Genomic DNA, 18660 nt, shown 5'->3' with positions numbered 1-18660 from the left:
TCATACAGTGGAAATGTCTGAAAATGTTTCACACATTCAAAATATAAAATTACAACAAACAAAAAAATAGGAACTAAGGTTTAAAACAAAGTAAAACAAAAATAGAAAAAAAGTAAACTATGTATCAAATTGGTAGCATAGAACAAAAGAAAAGATTATTTTAATGGAGTCTTGAACATATAAAGAACTGCAAAGAAGGGCTTTCCTGGTAGCATAGTGGATAAGAATCCGCTCTGCAGTCCATGCGCCACAACCACTGAGGCCATGCTCCACAAGAGAAGCCACCGCAACTAGAGAGTAGCCTGTGTGCATCAATGAAGACCTAGCGCAGACACAAATAAATAAAATCCTAACACTATAAATACATACACAGTTTCAAAGACTTGGCGGGTAACCTGTGTTAGAAACACCAAGAGGAGCCCCTCCCCTCAGAGACTAGGCACAGCCCCTGGCTTTTCCAGAGCCGTTTTCCTCTAAAGACCATTCCCCATCTCGCTGGGAACAGTTCATCTCCAGGCCTGGGACCCTGAGAGCACAGGACACAGTGAGCGTTCACAGCCCAGCAGGACAGAATGAAGAGCCATCCCCACCCACCTGGCCCCCGGTGCAGAAACAGGGGACAATGAAGGAAGAGGCACCTCCAGAAACGCCGTGTGAGCCACTTGCCTTACAACACACAGACCAATGCCAGACACAGCCAAGACCACGGGAAACACACACGAGAAGACGCAGGTAAGCATCTGGGTCGCTCCCACAGCGAGAACCCGCCCACACAGGCCATGTGAGGAACCCATCCTCCAGCAATCACCCCACGCACGCTGCTGCCCACCACAGCACGTCTTCCCTCTCTGCAGGGTCCCATCATGCACAACAGGCCTGGCCCAGAGCTGGCAACAGACTAGTACTGAAGAATGAATGACGGGTCACTTAGGTGCACACCCATTAAGATCATGTTAACCAGAGCATAGTTAAGGACCTGGGAAATCCTGGACATCAAGAAACAATGGGTCAGAGATTATTATAATGACCTCTTGGTGACAGAAATAACAGTACACATTAATAATAATCATTCCTTTCCCACACTTTTTTCCTGTTCATCAAATTTTCTACAATTTAAATAAACTGAGAGACCAGATCTTACCTGGTTGGTTTGTAAGCTCAGATGAGGAAACGTGTACCTTACCAAGGCGACTTCTGAACAACCCCCACACATCCGCCCGCTGGAGGCGCACTCAGTCCTTTTCACTCTACCTGCCTCAGTGGGAGTGGACGGGGTGGGAGGACCCCACAGGGGCCTTCATCAGAATTCCTCTGATGACTTTTCATGTGTTTGCCAGACATTTTCAAGACTTGTCTTATGTCTATTCCAAACTCCTGCCGTTCTGAACAGAGCTGTCTCCTTACTGCTGTGCTCAGCCCTGAGGTGCCACCTTCTCAGAGTGAAGCAAGCAGGCACTGAGAGCAGGACTTCTCCTAAACCTAATGAGCATTCACACTCATTCCCAGCAAGGGTGACAGTCTAGAGATCTCTAGACGTTCACCTGACATTCCTATCCCTAAAACAAGAACCCTAGACGTGAACAGGAAACTGTAAACTCAGGCACAAGTAGAGAAGACCCTAACCAAAGGAAACAGGACACTGTCTTCGGTGGATCCTTGGTGAAGCTGCCCTCAGGGAGACCTCCAGAGGCACAGCCTGGTTGTAAAGAACCACACTCACAAGTGGAGGTGATGACATCTCACAAGACACTGAGAAAACACGCCCTTCTCTCTGCTGTAAAGGCAGTGCTCACACCGTGCAACCGCAAAGTGCTTAACCTGCACAAGCCGGGCTCTGCCATAAGAAAAGTGACCCCTGGTCTCCACACTAAGAGTGTGGGGAATACAAACATCTGCCATCAAATTCTAGTCCTGTAGAAAATGACACGTCACGGGGACCAGAGATCTATCATCTCAATACAGTGCCCAGACTCCCTTACCAGGACACTCAGACGTGGCTGCCTGATGGACAAGCAGCACCCACACCACTGTTTCCTGGGATCCCCCAGACTCACTCTTCCACCTACTTCACAGCCCTTCACCAAGGCTGGCCCCCACCCCCACCCCCCAGCCACCCAGCAGGCACCTCCCTCCTCACTACCCATGGGGTGCGGGAACCAGCCCACCCCCAACCCAGAGCAGGACACCCCGGTTGGGGAGGGTTGCTTTCTAACACAAACACCCAAATTCACCCTTGAAAGTCCCAAAAGCCCATGGGGGCTCAGGTGGGGCCAGGTCCCTTGGGCTGCAACACTGGCCCTTGTCACCAGAACCCCAGACCAAGGAAGGGACTTGCATTCCAGAAATGCCCTTCTGAGGACCCTGGATTCGCTCAGGGACAGAGACCCAGACAGGATGGGGGTCTCCCTCAGCCTTTCCCTGCCAAGTATGTGCCCCCGGCGTCCCATGGAGGCTCCCCAAATACTCCCATTCATAGTAAAAAGTCTCAAAACAGGAAAAAAGATCAATTACCTCAACTTGATAATCTACAAAAAGTCGACAGCTAACATCATACTGAATGGTGAGAAACTCAAAGCTTTTCCACTAAGATCTGGTGCGGGCAAAAATGCCCGCCTCTCACCACCGCTTAAAACTGGAAGTCCTGGCCAAGGCAATAAAAGGAAATAAAGAGTATACAGATTGGAAAAGAAAAAATAAAACTGCCTTCGTTCACAGATCATATGATCATCTATGCAGAAAATCCAAAAGAACTGACCAAAAAACAAACAACTCCTTGGAACTAATAAACGGTTATAGCAAGGTTGCAGGATACGAAATTAATACATAAAATCCAATTGCCTTCCTATAAACCAACAATGAATAAATGGAATTTGAAATTAAAAACACAATACCATTTATGTTAGCATCAAAAAAATGAAATACTTTGTTATAAATCTAACATAATGCCTACAATGATGAATTAAGACAAAGGAGAACTCAATCAATGAAGAAATAGATACTCCACATTTATGGAGAGAAAGGCGCGATACTGTCTAGATGTTAGTTCTTCCCAACTTGATCTGTAGACTCAACACATTCCCAATCAAAATCTCAGTGTGTTATTTCATGAGTATCAACAAGCAGATTCTGAAGTTCACATGGAGAGGAGGCCAAAGACCCAGAATGGGCCACAGAACACTGAAGGAGACCAAAGCTGGAGGAGTGATTACCCAGCTTCAGGACTTACTAAAATGCTACAGTAGTGAAGACAGAGCGGTTCAGGGAAAGAACAGACAAACAGATCAATGGAACAAAATGGAGAGCCCAGAAACAGACCCCCATAAACACACTCAACTGATCTTGGACAAAGGAGCAAAGCAGCACAACAGAGCAAAGACAGTCCCTTCAACAAACGGTGCTGGAACCACTGGACACAAAGACGAATCTAGACACAGACCTTACACCCATCACAGGAATGAACTCAAATGCATCACAGACCTAAAATGTAAAGTGCAACTAGGAAACTCCTAGAAGATAACACAGAAAAAAACCTAGGTGATGTGGGCACAGTGATGCCTTTTCAGATACAACACCAAAGGCACAGTCCATAAAAGGGAAAAGTGACAGGCTGAACTTCATCCAAACTGAAAGCATCTGTTCTACAAAAGACAATATCAAGAGAACAAGTAGACAAGTCATAGACTGGGAGAAGAAAATACTTGCAAAAGACACGTCGATAAATTGTAATCCAAAATATGCAAAGAACTCTTAAAACTCATCAAGAAAACAAACAACCTAATTGGAAATGGGCCAAAGACCTAAATAGGTATCTCAGCAAAGAAGTACAGAAGGCAAACTAGCACACGGAGAGACGCTCCGCATAGTATGTCATCAGGGAAACCCCAATCAAAGCAACAAGATGCTACCACACTCCACACAGAAAGGCCGAAACCCAGAACACTGACACCACCGAGTGCTGGGGAGGGCGTGGGGCAACAGGAGCTCGATCCCCACGGGCGGGTGTGTGAGACGGGCAGTCACTTGGGAAGACAGTTTGGCAGTTTCTTACCATGCGATGCAGCAGCTCTTGCTCCTATTTACCCAAAGGAGCTGAAAACTTATATCCACTCAAAAACCCGCACGAGGATGTTATAGCAGCCGTATGCATAACTGTCAAAACCTGGAAAAAACCAAGACGTCCTTCACTAGGTGATGGATAAACAAACAGCAATGCGCCTGGACAGTGGGACGGTACAGAGTGATAAAAAGAAAAGAGCTATCAAGCCATGAAAAGACGCGGTGAAATCCTAAGTGTATATTACCAAGAGAAAGAAGCCAATCAGAGAAAACAACAATAGTGTATGATTCCAACTATATGCCATTCTGGAAAAGACAAACCTATGGAGAGAGTGAAAAGATGAGTGGCTGCCAGAGGTGGAAGAAGAGGGACAATGAGGTGGAGCACCAAGCACCGTGAGGGCGGTCAAACACTCTGTGTGACCCTGTAATGATGGAAACACACCATCACACGTCTGTCCAAACCCACAGAACGCACAACACAGCCGTGAGCCCGGACATAAACTGTGGCCCCGGAGTGGTGATGACCTGTCAGTGCAGGTTTACCAGTTGTAACAAATGCCTCATCTGGTGAGGGTTGTGGATGATGAGGGAGGCTGTGTGTGCTGGGGGCAGGGGTGTAGAGAAAATCACTAGATTTTCCTCTTAAATTGATGTGAAACTAAAAACGCTTTTTAAAATTTATTATTTTTTAATCTACTTTTGCTAGCATGGAATTCCAGTTGAGCTATTTCAAATCCTGAAAGACGATTCTGTGAAAGTGCTGCACTCAATATGCCAGCAAATTTGGAAAACTCAGCAGTGGCCACAGGACTGCAAAAGGTCAGTTTTCATTCCAATCCCAAAGAAAGGCAATGCCAAAGAATGCTCAACTACCACACAATTGCACTCATCTCACACGCTAGTAAAGTAATGCTCAAAATTCTCCAAGCCAGGCTTCAGCAATATGTGAACCATGAACTTCCTGATGGGCAAGCTGGTTTTAGAAAAGGCAGAGGAACCAGAGATCAAATTGCCAACATCCGCTGGATCATGGAAAAAGCAAGAGAGTTCCAGAAAAACATCTATTTCTGCTTTATTGACTATGCCAAAGCCTTTGACTGTGTGTGTGTGGATCACAATAAACTGTGGAAAATTCTGAAAGAGATGGGAATACCAGACCACCTGACCTGCCTCTTGAGAAACCTATATGCAAGTCAGGAAGCAACAGTTAGAACTGGACATGGAACAACAGACTGGTTCAAAATAGGAAAAGGAGTACGTCAAGGCTGTATATTGTCACCCTGCTTATTTAACTTCTATGCAGAGTACATCATGAGAGACGCTGGGCTGGAAGAAGCACAAGCTGGAATCAAAATTGCCAGGAAAAATATCAATAACCTCAGAGATGCAGATGACACCACCCTTATGGCAGAAAGTGAAGAGGAACTAAAGAGCCTCTTGAAGAAAGTGAAAGAGGAGAGTGAAAAAGTTGGCTTAAAGCTCGACATTCAGAAAACGAAGATCATGGCATCTGGTCCCATCACTTCATGGGAAATAGATGGAGAAACAGTGGAAACAGTCTTTATTTTTGGGGGCTCCAAAATCACTGCAGATGGTGATTGCAGCCATGAAAGTAAAAGACGCTTACTCCTTGGAAGGAAAATTATGACCAACCTAGATAGCATATTAAAAAAGCAGAAATATTACTTTGCCAACAAAGGTCCGTCTAGTCAAGGCTATGGTTTTTCCAGTGGTCATGTATGGATTGTGCATCCCACACGCCCGCCCGTGGGGATCAAGCTCCTGTTGCCCCACACCCTCCCCAGCACTCGGTGGTGTCAGTGTTCTGGGTTTCGGCCTTTCTGTGTGGAGTGTGGTAGCATCTCGTTGCTTTGATTGGGGTTTCCCTGATGACATACTATGCGGAGCGTCTCTCCGTGTGCTAGTTTGCCTTCTGTACTTCTTTGCTGAGAGTTGGACTGTGAAGAAAGCCGAGCACCGAAGAATTGATGCTTCTGAACTGTGGTGTTGGAGAAGACTCTTGAGAGTCCCTTGGACTGCAAGGAGATCCAACCAGTCCATTCTGAAGGAGATCAGTCCTGGGTGTTCACTGGAAGGACTGATGCTAAAGCTGAAACTCCAATACTTTGGCCACCTCATGCGAAGAGTTGACTCACTGGAAAAGACTCTGATGCTGGGAGGGATTGGGGGCAGGAGGAGAAGGGGACAACAGAGGATGAGATGGCTGGATGGCATCACCGACTTGATGGACATGAGTTTGAGTAAACTCTGGCAGTTGGTGATAGACAGGGAGGCCTGGTATGCTGCAATTCATAGGGTCGCAAAGAGTCAGACCCGTCTGAGCGACTGAACTGAACTGAACTGGACAGTCCAGGGTAGAGCCCCAAACCCCACCTGCGAAACAGCCTCTGAGTGACTGGCTGATAGTGGAACAATCTCCTCCCATACCAAGACCCTCTAAACCAAGAGTAAAGGAACCTAAGAGGTACTAAGCTCACAAGAGGAGGAGAGAGTAGATGGACAGGAGGTTGCAGGAATCCCCTGGCAGTCCACTGGCTGGAACGCATGCTGCCCTCTCTCCTCCACAGCATCCTTCGAGGACTCCACCTGTTTCACCTTCCAGGGGTCACAACACCCAGAACCCGTCTCTGGCAGCTTCTCTTCTCCCGGCTATCCTACCCTCCCCCAAACCAGGTGAGCACACCGTCCCTGTGGTGTGAAGAGCAATCCCCCTTTTAAGAACACCTTTCTAGGTCCCAGCCCTGAAGCTACTTCCTGACTCACACTCATATGGTAGACGACCCAAACTCAAACTTCTGGAACCAAGCACGTGCCTTTCCTAAGGGAGTCACTGGCCTGCTCGCAGGATGTCCCACACGCTGCTGGGAAGTGGCAATGCTTCCTGGATGACAACTCCTCTCACAACAGGCCTGTGTCCCCTGCTCCCCTACTGGAGACCGGGGCAAGGGTCCCCATGCAACAAAACACCACCCACCCTACAGGAGGAGCACCCCTGCACCATAACACCCAAGGTCCCAGAAAATGGCCCACGGCACGGCTCTCCCTACAGAGTGACAACAAAATCCAACACATGGTTCGGCTACATATAGCAAGGTGCCCCAAGCGGGTAGGAGGGGAAAACGAGGGTGTGGTGACCACAAGTGGGGACACGGGCTGCTGCGGCTGGGGAGGTAGGGTCCCGACAGGTACACGGGAGGCAGGCAGGGACCCAGGTGTCCTGCCAGGGTTGTCACAGGTGATTATTTAACTGGTAAACGACCGGAGACTGTGACTAATTCAACTCTACACACCTCATATCCAAACACACATCCTGCCCTCCACTGGTTTCTGTCTCAACCAATGCTTCCTGAAGTTTCGGCCAGTCTGCTAAACAATGGACTGTCCACAAACACCCCAGGTCTCCGGGACTCCCCACATGAGCGCCATGCCAATGCGGAAGTCGAGGCAGAGCAAGGCCCAGGCGCCCTGCTTCACTGATGAGCCCCACGGGTAATTCCCAGGAAGTCCCACCTACACAGACTCAGACCACCTGCCCTGCTGGCTGCGGCTCCTCGAGACAAGCCTCAGGGAGAGACCCATGGTCCTGAGGAAGGGCCTGCTCTGCTGGGGGCCGGGGTTCAGAAGCCACACCTTCAGAGGGTTAAAGCCCATCCTCTGGACAACTGCCCTCAAGTAAAGGAACACACGACACACGACAGGGGGGAACACACTGATCCCAGCAGTGTCCCTGCACAGCCATGGAAGTGGGCTCACCCTGGGACCCCTCTCCCTGCACACGGGGTACTCGTGCTGGCCAACCGTGCTGACCCAGGGAATGGAGCCCAGATGCTCAGCTCTGCTTGTGCCCACGCGTCCCCGCACGGCCTGTCTCACCTTGCTGAGGCTAGGCCGGGACAGGACACTTCTCTCTAGGGTGGCAGGTCCCCAGCAGGCCGGCAGTCCCCAAGGTCACCAAGCCAACACTACCCCCAAGCGCAGCCTCAGAGACATTCACAGAGGCGTGTGGTTTCCCAACTGCTCAGCGTGGAAGGAAAGCCGTCGGCCCACGAGGGCCCAGGCCAGGCTGCCAAGGCACACAGAGGTTGGCAGCCTTGCCTGGACCCACACGATCCCTAACCAGCTCTTTGCCCATCATTCCCGTGGCCCAGCTGGAGGCTGTCTTCATCACCCGAGGACTTTCAAGGTGGACATTCTGAACTGAGTTTAACTGCAAAACACGTCACTAAGCGGCATGAAACCTGACTTGTTATCTAATCAGTCCAAAGCAGCAGAGGGAACTGCGGTGCATCCAGAACTGAACAGAACAGGCAGAAAGCCTATTTTGAGAAATTACACCAAGGGAGGGAGTGACTAATGACACGGCAACTCAGAAATGACGTTCCACTCGCCCCACCCCCACTGACCTGCAGAGGTTTAGCCATTCCCCGCCCATCCCCGAGGGCAGGACAGTCCTGCTTCAGCACCAGGTCGGACTTGAACTTGGTGCTCAGTTCATGCTTGCTGATCGATGAGCGGCCAAGCTCTGGAACCACCAACCTGGCCTGCGGGGCCACGAATAGGGTCACTGACTGTCCACCGAGACAGCTCTATGCCTTCAGGGCCCAGCCGGAGGAGCCACGGCCTCTGCCCCTCGAGGCCAGGGTGCCTCCTGACCGCTCACCCTCCCAGTCAGCAGGGTGGCCTCAACCAGAGCACTTGCAGGGGCTGTGAGGGGCCTTTCAAAGCCAGGACCATGGAGCACAGTTCCTGGCACCAGGAGAAGCCCACAGCCGGGCACTCCACGCCCTGCCACACCTGCTCTCCAGACAGGAGGCGAGCATGCTCCCTGGGACAGCCTCTCCACATGCGGACTTTCCCTGCACAAAGCCTGGTCCCAAACACCAGCCGCTCCAGTGGGCACAGCCCAGAGGGCGTACTGTAAGGAGGGCAGCACCCTGGATGCCCAGCCCCTTGGTAAGTGGCCATTAGGTCCTTGAAAAGCGACTCACCTCCAGTCTCAGCATCTTCAAAGGAGGTCATCTGCAGGGGACCACCAGCTCCAGAAACGGACAGGCCCCTGAAGACCTACAGATGCCTACCCATTGGCATGTGGCAGGAGTCAAGGACTGCACACACCTGGGCTCACTGACTCGAGCCCCACAAGGAGAGCACTGACATTCATTCTAAAGGGTCTTCATAATAAGGCAGAGAGGCCAGTGGACAGCACTTCCCCAGTGACAAGGTCCAACATCACAAAATACTCTCCCCAGAAGGGCTGGCAGCATTCAGACACCCCCCTTCCTCCTCACCCTCTGCCTAGCAGGGTCTGCCCCTCTCCACCTTCTCCCAGAAGGTAGCCCTCTCTCTCTGGATCTGCACTGAGGCTCCCGTGGGGGTGACCCCACGATGAAAAATTCCATCAAACACCACGACTCCCAAATTCTGACCTCTTCCGACCTCTCCCTCAATCTTCTGCTTATATTCAACTCCCTCCGTTTCCTCCACAAACAGGCATCTCAAATTTAACATGTCCAAACAAGCACACTTGTGCCCACCGCCACTGGCCCCCAGGGAATGTTCCACCTTCTTTCATGCCACCCCAGTCCCCAACCTCACTCCCCCCAGGATGCCCTGTCCTTACCCCTGACCTCCAAACTATCAGTAGGTCCACCATGCTCCGTGTCGACACTGGCGTCCCAGGCCCGACTACCTGCGTAGGCCTGGACGCTGCCCTGGCCACCACCAACCCCTGCTGGCCAAGCTGCCTCTACCTACCTCACCCCTGTATCCCACACACAGAAAGTGCTCCCATACACAGCTCAGATCCGACCACCACCCTGCTGAGGACCCTGGAATCAACTCAACCCCTAGCACTTCTGAATGCACAGCTCTGTGACCAGCCGGCCCCCAGCCAGTTCCCATGGCTCCCCCAACTTGGGCTCTCCTCCCTGACCTGCTCTTAAGTCCCTGCACTGGCCCCTTCCTCTCCTGAAGCCAGGTACCCGGCAGCATGCAGCTCCCTTCTCACCACCCAGGCCTCAACTGCCTGCTCGGAAGGCCTTCTGGTCCCTTGTCCACTCCATCAACCTGGGGTGAGAAACCCGCAAAACCAAGCCCCCAACAGCAGGGGCTCTGTGGGTCTGGGGCCCCAGCCTCCAGCCGGCATCCACAGCAGCCTGGCTCACTGGCTCAGTCCATGCCTGGAAAGCAGGACACGGTCTCCACCAACACCTCCATCAACCAAGGGCTTAATTACCCTCACATGGTTTAACAATCCAGACATGAAACCAGATACAACTTGCTAAAGAAAATCTTTAGAACACTGCTGGTTTCTAAAAAGTCACATTTTGGCCACGTTTCTAAACACCACGGTTTTAAAAGCATAAACAGTTGAGTCCTTCAAAGGACACCAGTATCAAAGACTTGAAAATGTTCAGCACAGCAGGCGCACACAGAGTGGACACGGGACGGCCACGATAGACCAGTGGACATGAGCACCGCAGGTGTCACGGCGCTGAGATGAAGTGCTGGCCCGAGGCAAAGGGGCACCAGGTGGACAAAGGGAAAGTCAAAGACCACCGAGGGGTGGGAGCCAACCCAAAACAGGCAGGAGAAGGTGGCCCTTATGGGGTGACCCCAGTTCCGCAAAAGTTAGAAGCACTTCTGCACCCAACACGGGCTGAGATGACATCGCCAAAATGAGACCTGGCTGACAAGTGAGGTTACAAGTGACGTCTTTTTCCCTCCTTACACTTTCCCTTTCTTTCCAAACTTCCTATAATGAATAAAACTAATTTTATGATCTGAAAAAACAGGTGGGTAAAGAAATCATTTTCAAGTGACCAACAATTTGTATAACATATTTATTTTTAAAAAATCAAGAACATATTCCTTTTTAACTCTTCGAATCGTCACCTTGATACGTACGACGCTACTATTTTACAGCATTTTTACAAGATCAAACAGGCTCGACACAGGCCTGTCTCTTTCGTGCCAAGCTCACTAACGCCTGGCGTCCATCTGAATAAACTTCATGTCTATGAGCCCACTGTGAGAGCTGTATAAACTCCTTTAAACACCTTTCCTGAGTGGCTGTCCACGTACTTCAGCACAAAGAGCAGAAAAGCTGCCTTCTCCCCCCGACCCCGAGACTCAGGTGTAAGCACAGTATACACTTCCTCCCCAAAGCCCACGGCCTCCTTGCTGATCCCACCGGCCTCTTTCTGCCTGACCAGCAGGCCGGCCATGCCCAGCACTGGGGAGGGGGCTGAGGTCTCTGAGTCCTGCCCTGTCCATTCAGTGTCCACTCAGGCCACTAACCCCCAAAACAAGTCACTCACGAGGTAGAACCTTCTTACCACTTGCCCCCAAGTTCTGAAATCCAACATCCAATTTGAAGAACTGTTTTAGGATTTCCCCATCTCTGGAGCGGGACGATACTCAGATGATACCAAGCCCTCCAGGACACAGGTTCCCCAGCATCAGCACCAACCCCCTGCACCCTCCTCTTCACCTGGTCACGTACCTCCCAAGTTTGGGGCTCAACATCAGCAGGCATGTCCCATCCTCCCAGGCCACATGGAAAACAAAGAAAGGTCCCATCCAGGCTCTAACTTCGGGAGGGAAGGACAAATGTCCGACCCAGCTTCACAGGCCCACAGGGCTGCAGAGGGGCTCTGCGCTCACAGGCCTGCGTCACGTCCATCAGGAAGCCCACGCTGGGAGGGTGGGGGGCTCCCCCTTCCACCCACGCACGGCCTCCACCCACCCCCAAGCAGCAGCGCAGCCAGGCGGGCAGCCAGACAAGAAACAGGTGTGGCATCCATGCGCTTCTCAACCTGGGAGCAAGGGAGGAATCTAAATTGTGGACAATTTTGTCTTCTGAAGGTTTTAATTTCTTGGCATAGCTATTTGAGGATATGTAAAATTCAAAACTGTTAATTTAAAGCTTGCATGGCCCTATCCTAGAAATACAAAGTTTCCAATTTTCAAACATAATTTTATAGCACTTAATCTATTTCACTCGGCGTTAAAGAGCAATTATTCTAAGATGGTCTGAAGTGCAGTGTTTGTAATTTACAGACCAGGAGCCATGACCCCTCAGGCCCGAAACGAAACAGCGCAACGCAGTCACCTGCCAGGCACACAGCACACAGGACGGAGGGTCCTGTTGCAGACAGCTCCCCTCTCCCTTGTTTTTCTTTCTCAGTTTGTCCTGTTACTATCAAAAGCCTGATTAAATAATAGGCTGCCAACCTCCAGCCAAAGACAAATCTCAGAGGTGAGAGCCCCAAGCAGCAACTGAGTCAGTCAAGACAACCTGGAAAACTTGAGTCTCCTGCTCGTTATCAACTTGAAGACCAGGAAAAGTGCTTCTGAGAACGATGCAAATTACCCCAAAGCTCAGGCAAGTTTCTCCAGAGTCCTTTCAAATCTCTGCTTCAAGATTTTCAAAAACAGTTTTAATTATGTTTTGATCAACTCACACGCAACTAGTGATTTATAAAAAAGCTTTCCTCAGACCTATCACTTAAGATGAGGAAAGCTTACATTTACACACTGCAATGGGCTCAAGAAGCACGTCAGAACCACCGTCATCTCATTACGATTTCAAAGAAACAAACAGGTGCACCCGCCCCTACTGCTCTCTCCCACTGCCACCTCCTGAGCTAGGGCAGGGCAGAACCGGCCAGTCCTGTTCTGATCCCACCCCATCGCTGGGGGCCCAGCGCCCACCGGTCAGCAACTGTGAAGGTATCTGAGGAGCCCAGGCTCCACCCCCACAGTCCAGGGAGACAGGATGGCCACCCACCAGCCAGAAGACCATCTTCCTCAATGCTTCCTTCCAGAGCCCTAACAGATAAGGGCTCACCCCTCCTGCAGCAGGACTGACTGTTGTCAAACTTCTCAGACTCTGGTGACTCCAAGACTAGGGCAGGGTTCACTGCCCTGGAGCACAGTGAGCAGTGGGAAGAGACATCCCCAGAAGGCCTGGGGGTACCTTTCCTGGTTGCTGCTAAAATGTGAGGATCATCAGTCCAAAGACACCCACATGGGCATGGGACATCATCCCAGACCACATCACCAAAACAGCTATGTCCACACTAAAGAGATAGGGACAGCCAGGACAGAAGGTGGGGCAGAGAGCGAGGAGCAGGGACCACCTGTTGTCCACTGAGGGCCTCCCCAAAGCTGGCAGTGGGGAAGTGACTCAGAGACATCACCTCTTCTGTCGCTGAGCAGAGCATCAGAACCAGGCTCCCCGGGTGCTGAGAACCTATCCCATCTGGGCGCAGTTTTGATGGGAATAAAGCCATCCTGTAGACTCGGCTACATCCATAGGAAGTACTGATTGAAGCTGATGACAAAGGCCAGGGAGCTGAGACAGCATGTGAATAAACACCTCTTGACAGACGTGCACGGTTCATCCCAATGCAGTTTCACAGCCTTCACAACAGGGTCAAGCCCACTTTCTACCTGGGGAAACGGAGGCCCCCAGAACCATGTATTCTGTCCCAGGTGAAGAGTGCCCTCAAGTGACAACATATAAACACCTAAGGCTATCCCTTGTGCCAAACACTTCTGCAGAAGTCGGCCACCAGAACATCCTGAGCCTCAAGCCCTACCATCCTGCTCAGGGTCCGCCATCCCGGAACTCAACCCAGTCTACACAGCAGTTGGCCCCCAGACTCTTCCTCTTTCCCCACCATCCAACAGTTCCATTCACCAAGGATGGGAACCCTACCCTAGATCTCGTCTTTCCAAGCGCAGCCACCTCAAGACTGCTTATCTTAAGTCAGCCCCATGCAATCGTCCCGAAGCCAGGGTATGGAGGAAAGGCGTTCTCTCCTGGAATGAGAACTGTACTTCAGCCAAACCTGAGCATCACAGGAGGACAAACTCTCCGTGAAAGCAGAACAGACAGAGACACACACTACTGAAAATGCAAACTTGCCAACGAAAGATAACCTTTAGAAACGAGCATCTCTAACGTAACACCTATCCGAAAAGATCTCTTAAAACCATTTGCGCACATGATAATTTTGGTGTCATATCACTTTTCTCTCCTTTCAACCATAATCATAATATTACTTTTATGTTATGACTACTCTAAGCCGTACAGAACTAACTAGTGCTCTTCACTGTTCTTGGGACCACCGCCTTTGCTGCAACAATCTCTCTGAAGACTTACATGTTCTCAATATTCCCCACAGCAGATTAAAACTGAGACTCTGGTACCTTCAAACAAGTAAATTAATCATAATAACATCAACGTCTCTTTACAAAACCATCCTGACAAAGACATCATAACTGAATCTGCTGAAACCAAATTCAACAGGAGCTCACAGTGGGCTGGGAGGATGAGACACGCAAGGCCTGCCGGCCCTCAGGGACTCAGTGAAGCCTCTGTCCCTGTTTCCACCACCACCACCCCCCGACGGCGGGGCAGGCCTCTCTCGCCCATACTCCAATTGCCAACAGTTTGTTACTTCACTTGACACCTATGTGTAGCTTTGAAAACCCTGCCCACCCCTAACCCCTGAGTACTAACCAGAGTGTATTATCAGCCAAGCGATAGCTATTTTCACAAGTTAATTCCACCTCCGCTTTATACATTTTTATGATGACAGCTTTCAATAAACAGGAGACCTCAAGTAGAACTTAGTATCTTCCGATCGCTCAATTACATGAGGTAACTAGAATATTCATAATCTTTCACTTTGATTTATAGAATTAATTTGTATTATTTAAAAGAAAGTACTTTGTTGTGGGAAACTGATAATAGTTTTAACTATGCTTTTTCTGCTCCTGCTTTTATTAATCAGAGCTCCAAATTAGTGGATCGACTGTGGGGGTAGGGGAAGCATGAAGAAATGGATGTGAGTTTTTTATTTTCTAGAAAGCATTTGGCCCCTTTAAAGCACAGCTCTCCACATTTGTCACCCAAATGTCAACATGAGCTGTTCTCTGCTCACACACACACACACACGCACACACGGGACTACCGCAAAGACTCATGAGAACTCATGCAAAGAGTCAGCGCTTTTACAGTTTTCTTCAAGGAGTCGCCTACTTGTCACATGCAGACATCCTTAACACCGCCGGTAGAACAGGAGATGAAAGTGCGTCCAGGGTCAATCATGACAGAGCTGACAGAGGCGCCCTTTCAGAACCACAGCTTCCTCCCCCAGAAGGCGGCAGGCAGTGCAGGCTGCACCTATGCAGAGGCGAGGGGATCCAGTCAGCCCCAAACCGCCACACCTACAGGCATCACACGAGTGCCCCGGGGGGCCTCCTCCCCAGGCACAGCGCCAGCCTCACCAGCTCCACTGACTCACAAACTTCACTGACAGTTTTCAGAACAAAAGCGTCATGCAGGGAACTGTCCTGGCCAAGAGTGGGGCAGGCGCTGAGGACCACTGAGAAGATACTTTAATGAGTAACTGAAAAGTATTTTGACGTTTTACATAACCTGCTACCACTATGACTTCTCTTTTTTAAGCATCACTAAAGATCAAACATATTTTCCACTAAAAGGTCAAAATACACATAATGAGCAAAACAGAACCTTTAATGAAACCCTCCTACAAACTCAAAAACAAAGCGTGTTGTAAGAGGCACCCTGCACCTCTCAGGTACCTATTTTACATCACCTCCTTCTGGGAGCAGGGCAGCCCTCACGACCACCCCCAAACACAGCACTCTTGGCTGGAACCTTGCCTCCTCCCTGAAGTGGTGTGAAATCAGATCCCTGCCAGGTGCCGCCACCGCTCCAAACCTCACGGCACTGTGACAAGCAAGACCTTCCTTCTAAGACGCTGAAATCCTCTCAAGGTGACCAACGGCTGCTTCAGAAAGCACGAGGGGACGCACACACAGGCGGTGCTGTTTCCACTACTCCTGCCGCCAGCACATGTTACTACACGGCAGGGGAGGAGCGCTCTGCGTCCACGCAGGCGAGGCCAGGGATGGAAGCAGAGACTGGGAGCCTCCAGTGCTGGGGTTCTCTCTGCCCAGGAAGCCCGAAAGAAAGCAATGGGACACACTTAATGCCATGGGGACCTAGAAAGCCTTAAAAAGCTGCCCAGAGGACAGAAGATGGGTTCCGAGACGCTGCCTGTCCTCCTACGCCATCTGTACCTCCAAAGGACTCACTGACCAGGGAGCCCCAGCCCACCGCTGACTGCATCGGTAACAATCAAAGTAGCCGGGCGTCCCCCAAGTGAGGACTCCGTGCAGAACCACACGGCCACTACGGGAAGTGCTGAAAAACGACTGCAGGAGCCGCGTGAGGCAAGGGCTGTGACCAGGAAGGGTGTGTGCCCCGGGATCCCTACAAGCTCACCTGGGAACTCTGCCATCCTGGTGTCAGCAGGGGAGCAAATGCTTTCCACGCAGGCTTGCCCAGCCTCACGGAGGGGGCGTCACTCCCCTGACCTCACCGGGAAAGGGGGTCCCTAGACCACCAGAAGGGGACACCAATCACAGACCAGCCCAGTAACAGAGCAGAAGAGTTCAGTGAGGACACAAACCATATGCCTGATTCCAGAAACCAGGGAGAGAAGAGCCAAGCATGGGGAAATCACCGGCCCAGAGTGAATAACCCAGCAAGTTGTCCCCAGAGCGCCAGCTGCTACTGCTGTCCACTGTGGGGGCACCGGGCAGGGACACACAAGGCCAGGAGGAGAGGAGAGGGCCCACTCGGCAGAAGTCCCGACAGAGAAAGTTCCCCAACGTAAAGTGGAGAGTAGAAGCCAAGCCCGGCACAGCTAAGAGGCCCCCGCAGCCACATCACGCAACACTCGAGCACATACAGGCCCGGGACCGGCCCGGACCGGGGCAGAAACGCACCGGCAGAGCTCATGACCTCCGCGTCCTGCCAGCCCGACAACTTCCTGGACTCCCGGCTGGGGAACACACACAGTCGCTCGGCGGCGCGGCCACTCACCTGGGGGCAGCTGGAAGTTCTGGATGTTGGTGGGGTTCTGCGGCGGCTGCGGCAGGCGTGGGGCGAGGACCGTGGGCGTCAGCGTGGCCCGGATCCCCCCGGTGGTGGCCGAGGCCGTCCTGGGCAGGCTCTGGGTCACCGCGCTGGCCGAGCCCTTGGGCAGCCCGGTGGGGGTGCCCGGGGTCGGCGGCGGGAGGCCGGCGGCGGCGGCGGCGGGCAGCGCCCCTTGCATAGTTGGCCCGAGGATCATGCCGGACCCCGCGCCGGCCGGGCAGTTGGTCGCCAGGGTCTGCGGCGGCGGGGGCGCCGGCTGCAGCGCGGTCTTGGGCGAGTCGGCCTTGGCCACCTGCGCGGGCGCGGCGGCGGGCCCGGGCTGACTGTTGGCGGCGGGCGCCGGAGCGGGCGCCGGCGCGGGGGCCGGGGCGGGCGCGGGGGCGGGCGTGGGGGCGGGCGCGGGCGCGGCGCTGCCCCCGTTCTGCGCGGCTGCCGGGGGTCCGGCCGGGGGCCCGGGCGGCCGGGCCAGGCTGGCGGCCGCGGGCGGCGGCGGCGGCGGGGGGGCGGCGGCGGCGGGCGCGGCGGGCGCAGGGGGCGCGGCGGGCGCAGGGGCCGCAGGGGGCGAGGGGGCGCGGGGCGCGGGCGCGGCGGGGGCGCCGAGGAAGGGCGGCGTCTGGATGACAGTGGCGGCGGCAGGCTTGGGCGGCGGCGGCGCGGGCGCGGGCCCGTTGTGGAGCAGGCTGACAGCAGGTGCGGCGGCGGCGCGGAGCGAGTTCCCCAGCGCGGCGCTCCCATTCAAAGTTTGCGCGGCGCCGGGGCCGCCGGGCGGGCCGTTGCGGGCGGCGGGCTTGGCGGCGGGCTCGGGCGCGGCCGCTGCCCCCGGCGGGCAGGCCCCGGCCGCGGAGCCCGCTCCGGCTCCGGCCCCGGCGCCCGCGCCGGCCTCGAGCGCGTTCAGCTTCGCGGCGGGCCCTGCGGAGACAAGCGGGGCGGCGCGGTGAGGACGCGGGCCCGGCCGGCGGCCGCCCGCGCTCAGGCCGCGCCGCGCTCTACCTGCGGGGGCGGCTCCGGCGCCGCTGCGGGCGCGCCCTCGGCCGGCACGGCTCCGGCTCCGACATGGTTCCCGAGCGCGCCGGCGGCCGCGGCCCGCGCCTCGGGCGCGCGGGGCGCGAGGTGGTGGTGGTGGGCCGCGCTGGCCGCCAGCTGCGACTCGAGCGAGCCCACCAGGTCGCTCACCACTTTCTCGTCCACCTCGCTGTTGAAGAAGACCTCGTCCAGCAGATCCGAGCCCGCCGCCATCTTTCCTCCTCGGCCCGCCGCCGCCGCCGCTCGGCCGGCGCTGGGCGGGGAGGAGGCTCCGCGCGGGCGGGCGGGCGGGCGGGCGGGCGGCCGCGGGGGCGGGCGGGGGGCGGCGCGCGCCGGGCGGGGCGGGGGCGGCGGCCGGGCGGGGGGCGCGGGCGGCCGGGCGGGGGGAGGGCGGTGGCAACGCGGTGCGCAGGCGCGGCGGCGTGCCCGCCCCCGCCCGCCGCTCGGCGCCTCACCATTGGCCGCGGCACCCCCCCGCCCGGCTGCCCGGCGTCCCGCGATTGGCCGCGCCGTGCGCTTAAAAGGCGCGGCCAATGGCTGCGAGCGGCAGAAGCCGGGGCGCGGGCGGGCGGCCG

At 53.9% G+C, this 18660-nt stretch overlaps 1 protein-coding gene across 1 annotated transcript in view; it reads right to left on the bottom strand.

The window, feature by feature from the left end:
* Nucleotides 1-18370, bottom strand: part of TAF4 (TATA-box binding protein associated factor 4) — a 65060-nt gene extending 46690 nt beyond the window's left edge. Inside the window, 2 exon segments of the mRNA XM_061436989.1 lie at nt 17009-18055; nt 18058-18370. Of these exon segments, the coding sequence (XP_061292973.1) occupies nt 17009-18055; nt 18058-18298 (1288 nt within the window). The 5' untranslated portion in view covers nt 18299-18370.
* Nucleotides 18371-18660: the final 290 nt, after the last annotated feature.

The sequence above is a fragment of the Bos javanicus genome, chromosome 13 (assembly GCF_032452875.1).
Source record: "Bos javanicus breed banteng chromosome 13, ARS-OSU_banteng_1.0, whole genome shotgun sequence".
Classification (NCBI taxonomy): domain Eukaryota; kingdom Metazoa; phylum Chordata; class Mammalia; order Artiodactyla; family Bovidae; genus Bos; species Bos javanicus.
This window is presented reverse-complemented; position numbering and strand designations above follow the sequence as displayed.